This window comes from Ambystoma mexicanum, chromosome 1p (genome assembly GCF_040938575.1).
Source record: "Ambystoma mexicanum isolate Mex_15411 chromosome 1p, UKY_AmexF1_1, whole genome shotgun sequence".
Taxonomy (NCBI): Eukaryota; Metazoa; Chordata; class Amphibia; order Caudata; family Ambystomatidae; genus Ambystoma; species Ambystoma mexicanum.
Window position 1 is genome coordinate 1,296,421,278 of NC_090921.1, and position 12,332 is coordinate 1,296,433,609.

Consider the following 12,332-nt stretch of genomic DNA (forward strand, 5'->3'; position numbering starts at 1 on the left):
TATTTTGAAGCCGGACAGTTCTCCATATTCCCCAATTAATTGGACTGCTCTGGGTATGGAAGATGTGGGGTATGAGGTGTGTAGGAGTAGGTCATCGGCATATAGAGCCACCTTGTACTCGTTCCCTCGAAATCGGAGTCCTTCTGCCTGATGATCCTTCCTCAACTTCTGGGCTTGGGGTACCAGTGAGAGCGCAAAGAGCATCGCTGAGAGGGGACATCCCTGTTGTGTTCCCCTACCCAGCTCAAACCAGCGGGAGTATTCCCCATTAACGAAGACCGATGCTTTGGGGGATGTATACACCGATTGGATCCCCCTCCTAAATTTCGGGCCTATTCCTACTTTTTGGAGGACCACCATCAGAAAGCCCCATTCATCCCTGTCAAAGGCCTTCTCTGCATCCACTGACAGGAGGGCAGGGTCGTTGGCCATTTTTTCGGGACTCATTAATCAGGTGCAGGGTCTTCCGCATGGTGTCAGCTCCCTGTCTACCTAGTATGAAACCGACTTGGTCGGCATATATTATTAGGCGAGGCATGAGTGTCTCTAGCCTGGCGGCAAGAATTCCAGTGTAAATCTTAGCGTCCACATTTAGTAAAGATATGGTACGATAAGAACCACACTGCGTGGGGTCCCTTCCCTCTTTGGGAATTACCGAAACAAGAGCACGGACAAAGGAGTCCGGCGCCCACCCAGTGTCAAGGATCTTGTTAAAGAGCTCCACCATGAAAGGGACGAGAGGGGGGAGAAAGGATTTGTAAAACCCAGCAGTGTAACCATCTTCCCCAGGGGCTTTTGCAAGTGATAGCCTCTTGACTGCATTTTTGATTTCCTCTTCTGTTATCAGGGCTTCTAAGTCAAGAGATTCATCATAAGAGTTTCTGAATTTCGACAGAAGCCAAATAACCTTCGGTTCCTAGTTGATCAGGATCTACCTCTGATCTGTACAAGGTCTCATAGAAGGTGGCGAAAGCTTCAGGAATAGTTCCATTTGTTGCACTTTGGGGGCTCCCCCCACCCCCTCTATTTCTAAAACTCTATCTTCCTCCCGTTGCGCCCTTAATCTGGCGGCTAGCAGTGCGTCTGCCTTGTCCCCTTTTTGATAAAACTTCTGTCTCAGAAGTTGCAGCCTACGAACTGTTTGCCTCTTCTCTAGGAGTCAGAGCTCTTCCCTCTTTCGTTTCGCCTTTAGAATCTTGTCAGCTCTTCCATCCTTTGCCCTCCTCACCTCTCCATCTAGAAGATAAATCTCTTTTCTAAGTTTATTTTCAACCAGGGTCCTTTCCCTCTTCTTGTTAGAGCCCCCTCTGATTAGAACACTGCACCATGTTGCCTTCCCCGCTTCCCACACCGTCAGTTTGGAGATCTCCATTGTATAGTTTGTCTTGAAATATTCGTTAATCTAATTTTCCATCTCAGTCTTAAAGACAGGGTGTTTCCAGAGAGTTTAATTGCACCGCCATTGACCCCCTTTCGTGGGTAAGTCATCTCAGTGCACGTTGACCGTGACCATGTCGTGGTCGGATCAAGTGACCGGGACAATCTCTGATCCCGTCGTAGTGTTATTTAGTTCCTCAGACTGGTATATTATGGGGGGAAGAATAGAAAGTGTAGCCCAGCTTGTCGGGATGGAGCCCCTCCATGCATCTCGCAGCCTGTATATTTTCAACATGTACACAAACTCAGTACGGCCCCCATCAGCCTGTTCCCTTGCTTCAGGGTCACCTGCTCTCCTGTCCAAACTGGGGTCTGCCCATAAGTTAAAGTCACCTCCAGGGAGGACATGACCCGTTGCTTCCAACATTATTTTGGGAATTGTCTTAGCAAGAAACCAGGATTGTCCTGAATTGGGGGAGTACACTGTGGCAAAAGTGACGTTAATCTTCCTTATAGAGCCCATCGCAAGCAGGGCACGCCCCTCTACATCAGCCCATGTTTTGGTGGCTGTGAAGTCTAATCCTTTTCTAATGAGTATACCAACTCCCCCCTTTGTCAGAGGCCCCAACCCCAATACTCTATCCCCACTCGCATGCCCAGAATTCTTCGTTCTTCCCCTCGGGCATATTTTGTTTCTTGCAAAAGAAGAACATCAAGTCTTGCCGTACGGAATTCCAGGCATACCAGAGATGTTTTGGTCGGAGAGTTGAGACCCTTGACATTTAGTGTTCCTACTCTGAGGAGGCCCCTCATCTGTGAATCGGAATTAACCGTTATTTATATTTCCAGATGTCAAGTGACACATTCACTGGGGTCGGCAACCTAGCAAACCATTAAACACCTTCATATGCACCAATCTGTAACCTAATGAGGATTCTGTTCTCACCCCACCACTCCCACACCCTGCTTCCACTGCCTCCATTTGACCACTCCCCACCCCCCTCCATACCCGGCTGATGGCGTCCGACCTAATCCAGTTAAAGACACTGATCCAGTATCGGACCACCAGTGAAGACAGTTACTTCACAGTCCCTCTACATAAGACAATCACAATAACGTTTGAGTCCCCATTTCTCGCCCCCCCTCCTCAGTCTCAGAACACAGTAACACCTTGAAAAATGTAAAACTTGCTCCCCTTACAAGATCAGTCTCATTAACTCACTCAATTCTCTTCAACAAGGGACATCAGGGTAGGTAGGGTCTTCTCTGCGCCTGAGCCGAACAGGGTCAGGGCTGTGAAGGTCCCGCCCAACAGTCTGCAGCTGCACAGCACTCTCCTGGTTTTCTACGTATGTCAAGTTCTATGTTCAGAATACTCCGGGTGGTGGGCGAGATGTACCCAAATAAGACCCTCCTATCAGGCATCACTCCATGGCGAAGCTTATTTACAAGCGTTTAGGCTATTTTGACATTGAGTGGCAGAAGACTTTAGTAGATTTGTTGGAGTATCAACTAAAATCAGTCTTCTCCTTTTGGCGAGATTTTACCTCTCCGGAATTTCCTCGATCCCTTGACTCGCCTTCTCCTTAGCCCTTGGATGCGCCACTGTCTACCGCTTTGTCCAGATTCCTCTTGATCTCGTCCCTCTTCACGAGAACATAGCAGTTCTGATATACAATTCCTAATTTCTCTTTCGGACATTAGTCGCTCTTTCTTCCCTTCATGTTCAAAGGACAGGGAGAAGGGATAGCCCCACCTGTAGTGTAAACCACGTTCCTTAAGCCATTTTGTAAGGAGACCGCACATTCGTCTAAGGGCCAAGGTCAAGGAAGATAGGTCCTGATTCGTGCTTCTCTGAGGGTAATTGGCCCACTGCGTTTGGCCTTCTCCAAGATCCTTGCCTTGTCTGGATAATTGTGGATGCGGGCAAGTACCGACCTCGGTCCACCTGTTGGACCTCCCACTCTATGTAGTCTCTCCGTCTTTAGTTCATTGATCGCTTCATCGGCAAATAGCATGATTATATCATCTAGCGTCTTCCTGAGGTCCCCTTCTGATTCACCATCTTGCTCTGGGATGCCAAAAAAAAAAAAAACGCAGATTGTTTCGCCTCTCACGATTTTCCAAATCGTCCATTTTAAGACGAAACTCTTCCTCTCTTTGTTCTATTCCCGTCTCGAGGGTGTCTAGACAGGTTTCATTATTCTCAACTCCTTCGAGTCTCTCTTTGATCTTATCCATCCGTTGTGTGATCTTATCAATTTTCCCACCTATGTTGGCCCCCATGTTCTTGATTTCATTCAGCAGTGCTGCAACATCTCCTTTAGTGGCTGCTGATTCGTTTCTGGAGGCGTCCATGATCGGGACTTGGGGGTTCGCAAGAGCAGGAGGATACGGGGAGTAGGCGAACTTGGCTAGTTTCAGTTTTATGTCCATATACTTAAAGACAAGTCCTCCACTGCAAACTTCAATCCACTCCTTTGTGGTGAGGAGAGCTGCTCTTGCGTGATGCAATGGAATTAGGTTGGAGGTGGAGGGTCCACTATTACGAGGGGAAGATGGTCAGAATCTCTGAGTGACAGATAAAGGAGCAGGTCAGTAGGGCAGATGGGTATCCTCTGGGTCTCGGGTCGGTCGTCAGTCTGCTTAGCCTTCACCCAGGCCACGCTGGTATCTCTAGATGTGGGAGGTATCCAGATGATTTTGATTAGTATTCAGTGGTATTCAGGGGTCGGAGGGTTCCAGATCCGTTCCAGGAACAAAACCTCAACCTGCGACCAACTCACGTAGGCAATACTCCTTAATTTAGACAAATGGTGAGCCAGGACACTATGAGACACACATGAATTTGCTTCAACAGGTGGCTGGATATTGTTTGGAAGGGGACCCTTATTGGGGGTCGACGCAGCTCATTAGGAGTTGCTCCCAGGCATTCAATAGTGACCAATATATGGGAGGAGGCACACGCCCCTACATATGTTTTTTGTGGAGCTGTTTAGGCACCAGATGTGTCACCCATTAAATTTGTGTCTTGTGTTGTGACAGTAGTATGTGATATCGAGCTTGATGCTTTATGGTCAGGTTGGACCCGTTCTCCGGATGGAGCAATGATCCAGGCTTCCTGGGTTGTGGTCTCCGTAGTTCTGTTGTCATAAAACTCAGGTCCCTCAGCTAATGGATTGGCATATGCTGGAACTTCGAGGGATAATGTCGATTACGATCTCGACTTTGTAGATTTGAGTCAGATGCTCCAGGTCGAGAGAGAGGTCCGGCCTGCATTGTTCTAGTGCTTCTGGAGGGCCGGTAGGTCTTTGGGTTCTGGTCGGTGACCCCTTGCAAACATTTAGTAGGGGCCCCAGTGCTCCGAATCCGGCAGTCTTTCACGAAAAGGACCGTGTTGCGGTATGCCGGGATCGTATCCTCATTCTAAGCGTGCTGGGCGCTGTGGGTAATTCAGTCCATTGCACTTTTATTCGCCTTGTCTTTATGTGACAGGGGGATCTGGTCCACACTGGCAGTGGGGCGGATTTACGGTGTCCGGGCTGACCACCAACGTGCTCACTGTTGTGTCTTGGGCTGGCCCGTGAGCAACCTCGGGCTATCCTCCCTTTTTCTCAGGTTATGACCAGGTCACTCCCTAGTAGTTGGCCTTGGCAACGTTCGGTTCGGACGACCTCAGTGATTCCAGGAGCACAATCAGATTCAACAAAAACACTAATGCACGCAGGACCCCTGTTCAGCATTCGGGCCCCTCTTGCATTGCCTATTCCTACTATGTTCACCGACCCGGGGGGCAGGTTTGCTCTTCTTTCTAGTGCGTCCGTCTCACCTTTGACAGGTCCTGTAGAGGTGCATATGCGCCCTCCTCTCATTGCATGTAGGTCATTGGTTTTGGTAAATGATACTTGTAGCTCAGCGTCTTGCCCATCTGGTGCCAAGAGGTGAGTAATCTCTGCGCGCAGCATCCTCCGGTGCGTGAGGTCCTTTGATGGCATGGGGCGGCCGAGATGTATTTCTGGAGGAGGTCTCAAAGGAATCTTGGCCCCGGGATGTGGCAGAGTCTGGGCGTTGGGGGTACTGGGTTAGCACCTATCATGAAGTGCATGGAAGTCCACGTTCAGTAAAGGAGCAGTCCGGAATACGCTGCCTTGGTGTTTACTACCTGCGGGGTGGCGGAACATGTTGGTCACCTTCCAAAAGCTTTGAGGTGGGTTTTGTAATACACTAGTGTCCATGTTCTAACGGCAGACACTGCAGGCAAAAAAACGTCCCCTGCAGGGTTGCCTTTTTGGGGCTGGAGTGCCGCACACTCCCCAAAGATCTGTGGGGGCCCAGCTGCCGCACCGGATGAGGGAAAAGAGGGCCGGTGTCTGGCTCACCTTAAATGTTATGCGAAGTGTGGCTCCTTTCTCCAGTGCCCACCACTGCGCCTTCTCCTCGGGTGTGGGGTGGGAGTTTGGGGGGCGGCAGGTGCCGCTGGCCACAGGCGGGTATCTTCAGTGAATAAAAACCTTCAGCGAGAAGGGGGGCGTCCGCATCGAGGTTCCTCTCCGGAGAAGCTCTGTTGCTGGGTTTGCCAAGGATCTTCAGCTGTGTACACAATGCCAAGTTACTTTTGTTTTCAGGTGCTCAGGGCCTGATGAAGCCACGGGCTCGGCAGTATATATTAAAGAGGCGATTTCCTCCAAATTCTCGCGGGTGGGGGGGGTGGGTCAGCCAGTGGGGGCTCAGTCCACTTTTGGGACCATAGGGCTCGGAGCTCACATGAGATGGAATTCATCCGTGCACCCCCTGGTGGCCAGTGACTTGATTTGTTTTAACCTGGAGAGAGTGAGACCCTTTTCCCCCCACTCTCTCATGTATTTTAATGTGATTTTGAACACAGTTTCTTTTGGGTGCGGAGTCTGACAAACTCCATAGGCATCATCTTTTACACTGTGCCACACAGCACCTTCAGTGCAGTGGCACAGGGAAGATTTCCCAAAGGTTTAACTACCTTCTCTGGGATAAACTACTGTTTCCCAGAGCAGTAAAGTGAAACTGACTTTCCTTAACCATTGTAACTTTCTAGACCCAGCACACACTATAGGGTGCTGGAGGGGTTACCGAGTATCCAGTATGTCTAGCTTCTCGTGTAACATTTTTATGTTACCCTTTACTCACTGAATGGCTGGTGGCAGTGGTTTCGTTTGAACTACCGTGGTGTGCCTTTACCGCGGGCTGCGTTCGCAGCTGCTGTAAAGCACCCAAGGGTGCCATTTTTGTCAAAATGGCCCGGTCTTCTTTTTTTCACCATTTCTTTGTGGAAAGGTCTTTCTTGAGATTTACTCTGTGCGCCAAACCAGGTTTGGTCCCATTGTTCGCTTTGCCTTTGGCGGGATTCACGAGTGAAGCCCGCCTCTGGCTCCAGGGTGTCTGGGGTAGGCAGGAAGTGAGGGAGGTGCCCGCTTAGTCTCCTAGGAGACCCAAATGCACTCTGTGGTGATTGGCCGGCTGACTGTCCGGCAAGGACAGCCACCCTGCTGGGTGACTGACAGCTAGGCTGGAATGAACAGGAGAGAACTAAATAAAAGGCAAGTCTTTTGGCTTGGAAGGCAGAGTCGACCATTGGACGAAGGAACCGAAGAACTTGAAGAGGACGCCTGCTGCAACTCCTGGACGGTTAGTTTGCCCGGGGAAGCCCTGCTGCTGTGCTGAAACTCCAATCATGGGACCAATCAACTCCAAAGTAAGATACCTGGACATCCATCTCGGAGCTGGTTGAATTTCCACAGAGTTGTTGCTGGAAACCGTATAGCCAGGGAGATGAACACCAGATTGTGTGCGTTGCTTTTAAGCTGGTCTAGAGCTTCAGGAAGATCCTCTGGACTCCCAGGAAGCAAAACTGACTGAGCCCGAGCCCCCTCAACAGAGTGCGGGACCCCAGAAGCAAGGAAAGTCCATCTCGACAGCCAGGAACTGCAGTGTTACTATGTGCGGTAGATGCGAGGAGCTGAAACACTGAACAGCCACTGAAAGTGAAGTTTGCCGGTTGCAAGTTTTGACCGTCCCAGAGCATTGCACGAGTCCCCCGACGTCCTCCCTCTTGTCCCCACGACTAAGGCCCAGGCACCGTGAGGTCTGCAGAGCTGCACAGGAACAGAAGTCATCTGCTGCATCTTTTCTTCATTTGTAAGGTACTGTAAATGGTCTGAGAGAACTTACCTCTTGCTGTAGAGTTGCTTGCATCTTCTACTACTCACAAGTCTAATCAGCTTGTGGCCCTACATTTGATTCTTCTTTTCATCAAAGACTCTAAGAACTTGTGCAAAGACTTTTCCATTTACTTACCAGAAGTACTTCATCCTATACAAGACTTGCTCATTGACATTGGCTTGCCTATTGAACTGAATGACTCTTCTAGGGGGATCCAAAAGTATTGGCCTGCTTAAGAATATTTGTGGTCTCTTGTTGTTCTAATAACCTTTGCCTTTTACCAACTTCCAAGAGTATTCTAAATGCCAACAGTAAGATATTAATGTCCCCAGCACCCTAGCCATTGAAGTCACCTGTGGGTGTAGGTTATGTCTGTGGGCCATCCCAAAAGGGTCTTTACTGATTTAAAAACTAAGAGTGTTCAGTATTGAAGTGTATTTGTGAGTTACTATTATATTGCTCCCTTCTGAAGGCTTATACTGACTGATAAATTAATAATTGTTTATGCAAGAAACCTTGAGTGTAAGAGTTTATTTGAATACTTGTAACTGTGAATCTCTGTGTAACTCCACTACAGCTCACATTGACCCCTCTTGAGATAAGCCTGGCTGCTCAACACGCTACCAAAACTGTGTAGTACAAGCTTATACCAAAGGCTGGGTTTCCTATACCTGTAGTCAGAGTTTTTTGTAGTGTTCCCAGAGGGTACTGCATATAAACTTTGCCTAAAAGAGATATCCCCAATAGGATGGGGGAACCTGCACAAGAAAGATGCTGGCGGGTCACCAGGCAAACATGGATAGTACACCAGCAAAAATACTCGCTGCAGCAGGACACTGGCAGTGACAGCTCAGGACAGCCTAGAGAAGCAGGTGTATCGGGGTCTGGCAGTATGAACACCCTTCCAGAGACTGACTGCTTCCAGCATCAAGGTGGGAGAGCCTGGTGGTAAAAGGCACAAAAAGGCCTTCTACAATGGTGCCAGGATGGAAGGCCTGTCGAAGCAGATGAAGACCAGGGAAAGACGCTTAGCACACGAAAGGGCTAACTATGGCACAGGCGAGCCACCAGACACAACAGGATGGCTAGAATGGGCCTAAAAAATAATTTTGAAAAAACTGTTTTCAGTGCCATAATCTTCCATCGGGTAAGCAGACCTGCTCACCTCCAAACAATCCAGCAGAATTGACTACAGGAACTGGGTTTCCTCAATATGTACCTGCACACTAACAGAGGCTGGTTATTTACAGCCCAGCAATCACATTAGGGGATTTAAAACAAAGGTTTCCGCAGCCAGCCAATCAGGTTGGCCCCAAAAGCCGACAGGAACCCCAGACCACCCACAAACTAAGTGTAATGTCCTGCCCAGGGCCAGGAACGGGTCTAGACCAGTTCAAATCACTACAGAGGGTGCATGGCTAGGATCACACATGTGCACAACAGCCATTTTGGGCCTGCCTCATGGTTTCCCTGAACAAACGAAGGCCAAGAAACAAAATGGCTGAGAGCAGAACTTTTAAAAAAAGGATATCAATGGCTACCTTAAAAAGGTACATTGGACTACTAATGCATGCAATCTGCTTGCACATGTGGAAGCTAAACATGAGCTTCCACTGCCCCAACACCTAAAACCAAAGTAGAGTGGTAAAATCACCCAAGGACAACAATGTGGAACTTAGAAAGTAACTGTGTCCTTGGAGCTACATTGGCTACTATAGGATTACAATAAGGGAGCTAGACGAAGGGGGGAGTCAGCAGAAGAATAGAGGTGAGAAAAAGAAAATGAGTAGGGTCTCATAAAATGGGATTGCAGAACCCTCAACAATTGAATTCTGTCCTAACACTACCTCTGCCTGGGAAGAAGACATCTAAAAGGAAAGTGAATCACACAGACAGGGCTTAAACATGGCAAACGATTCCAAGCACTGTAATGCAAAAAAGGCTCCACAGGGTAAAAAAAAGTAAAATAGGCAGAGAAGTGCATACAAAACAAAAGCATAAAATAAAAAGGTACCACTGCCACCAGCCAGTTTAGGCTTCACCAAGCATGGGGAAAATGCCCATACAGTCAACTGAAAGGGGAAACATATTTCCCCCGAGTTAATATCCATATTAAAGCTATCAGTACTACACATTGACTTAAATAGGGGGCAGTGCTTCCTGCACTGGTAGCCTTAAGAACTAACCCAGGCCCACAAAAAGATGTTTTATTTTATTTTATTTTATTCGCATTTATATTGCGCACAGCAGTCTGAGGAGATCGTGGCACTTGTTACACTACAAAGCTTAGTTACAGGGTCAAGAATCATACATATGTTACATAGTGAGCATTAGTTTTACATAGGATAGCAGTATATATATACAGGTTTATAATCTAGTATACATTTGTGTTTATGTTACAATATACAAGACAGGGGTAGGGTAGGAGGTTGCGTTACTCGTAGAGGAGAGTGGTCTTGAGGTTGTTGCGGAAGACGGAGATGGAAGTTTCAGCTCTGAGGGTGGCAGGGAGTGAGTTCCATAGTTTTGGTGCAATGTAAGAGAAGCCTAGCCCTCCAGCTGTGACTCTCTTGATGCGAGGTATGTGTAGCTGGTTGGTGTACTGAGCTCTGGTGGGGCGAGTGGAAGTGGTTCTTGATATAGCTTCGGCTAAGTAGGTGGGAGCGGTGTTCTTAATGCATCTATGTGTGATGGTAAGGATTTTCAGGACAATGCGCTCTTTGACCTGAAGCCACCGTGCTTCACGTCTGGCATGAGATATATGGTCTCTTCTGGCGATGGTCAGTGCGGCTCTTAGGGCATTGTTTTGCGTGGTTTGCAGTCATGTGTTGAGTAAGGGCATGAGGTTAAAAAGGACCTCACACCCAAAAATCAGGTCATGGTCTCAAAGCAGTCAGCAAATCTGCTGAAGGCCTCATCGAACTAGATTACAAAACGGCAACAAAAAGAAAAAGAAAAATATATCCTAACAGGCGCCTCCATGATGGGTATCTTTATTCCCTAATGCCCAATCCATTTCCCATCCTGATGTGCCTCTATCCCCCAAACTCCCTTGGGTCTTATGGTCCCCTCTGTATGGGCCTCTCTATCCCTCACCCTGGAACTCTGTTTTCCATAAATGGATGTCCTGTTTCCCCTTCTGATAGTTGTCTTTATCTCCAGTGCCTCTTCATTCCCCTCTTCTGTGGCCTTTAGGTTTTCCACCCGATGACCCCCTCCATTTCCTTTCCTGGTGACCTTTCATTAGGCACTTAATGGCCTCTCTGTTTAACTCCTAATTATCATCATTGACACCACTACATTTAAATCACATGCAGATTTCCAGGTGCTGAGACTAGGAGAATACAACAGTGTAGATACCAACGCAAAAAGGCTTTTCACCATTTGCAAAAAGAGAAATAGGCAGAACTGAGAGTCCCAAAACAACGGGGCTTATACCGAGGAGTTTCTTTTCATTTCCTGACCAGGCTTTATCATCCTAAATTGTCTCAGTTCCCTCAAACTATTCCACCACATGAATGGTGTCCCTATCCTTCCTAAAATGTGTTTTTGATTATCTCGGAATTCACCCCAATCTCTTTTCATTGCCCCCCATTCCTCCTCCAATTCCTTCTCTACATAGGCCTCCTTATTCCGCACAGGCATTTCTACTACCTTCTCTGTCGCCCACGAGCCCCCCTAGACAACCTCACCCCTAACACTTGATGGATCACTCCCATTAAGTCTCATGATTTGCCTCCCCCAAGGAGGGGTCCCTTCGGCTCGTTCCCATGAACCCTTCTCATTTCATACTTTTTCACATGGCCGCAACATTCTTTTGAGGTACCGGTAGGCTCATCATTTTCTAGTATCCACAGATTGTATTCATGACTGATGAGCAGTCCTCAGCCCACAACCCTCTCTCACACCCAAATATCTATATTGTCCCCATTCTTCTCTATCCACCCAGCTTCTCTGTCTCACCTAAACTCTACACCCTTCCATTCTTCTATAGGATCTCTGCACTTCTTAATCCACTCAAAACTTGCTTGATTAAAGAGCTGCACTATACCCCAGCCTTTGCATCACTTTCCTCCCATCACTTGAAGCCTCTTTAAAACCAACGTTCTCTACCCATTCATCTATACCTTAGACTTCGCCTTAGAGTCCAAGACTCTGAACCTCCAGCCTTCTTTACTGTCCTAAACTAGAATCCAAAAATCATAGCACTAGCGTATCTTTTCACAAATGTCTCTACTCGTTAAAAGTTATTCTAAAACCCTTACTTTCCTAGACCTCTTGTACATTTCAGCTACCCTGCCCCTATAAATCTGTTAATTATCTGACTTCCCCCCCCTCAACCCCTCCAATACCCTTGTAACACCACACACAGCTGCTCACTTGATCTCCTTGTTGATGGCTTCCAGCTGTTCCTGTAACATAATGGCAAGTGTCTGCACATCTGTCTGTCCACTCGGAGACAGCAAATCTGCCGAGCTGAAGATGGTGTCCCGATCATCCTCATCAGAGCCATCCATGTCACCATCGAAGCCCTGGGATACACTCGACAGGACATTGCCTTGCTGAGACCGCTCCCACTCCTGCTTGTCCAGGTTGCCAATCTATTGAATGAGACATTAAGGAGGGATGAAAGTCATCGTCTTGGTCTGTCCAGGGTCTTAACACAGTACCCCCATACACTCTGATGGCAATGTCACAATGGGTTATACAGTCAAAACCATCTCTGTCACAACTGATATTATAAAAGAACAGACTGCAGG

General features: G+C 47.9%; 1 protein-coding gene across 7 annotated transcripts in view; it reads right to left on the minus strand.

Annotated features, from left to right (window-relative positions):
- PPFIA3 (PTPRF interacting protein alpha 3) overlaps positions 1-12,332 on the minus strand; it is an 841,741-nt gene that overhangs the window by 323,010 nt on the left and 506,399 nt on the right. For 6 of the 7 annotated variants that reach the window (XM_069605740.1, XM_069605757.1, XM_069605735.1 and 3 more), the window contains one exon: positions 11,953-12,173. In XM_069605740.1, coding sequence (XP_069461841.1) covers positions 11,953-12,173 — 221 coding nt within the window. The remainder of the gene's footprint in view (positions 1-11,952; positions 12,174-12,332) is intronic. The other variant, XM_069605716.1, reaches the window with a different exon arrangement.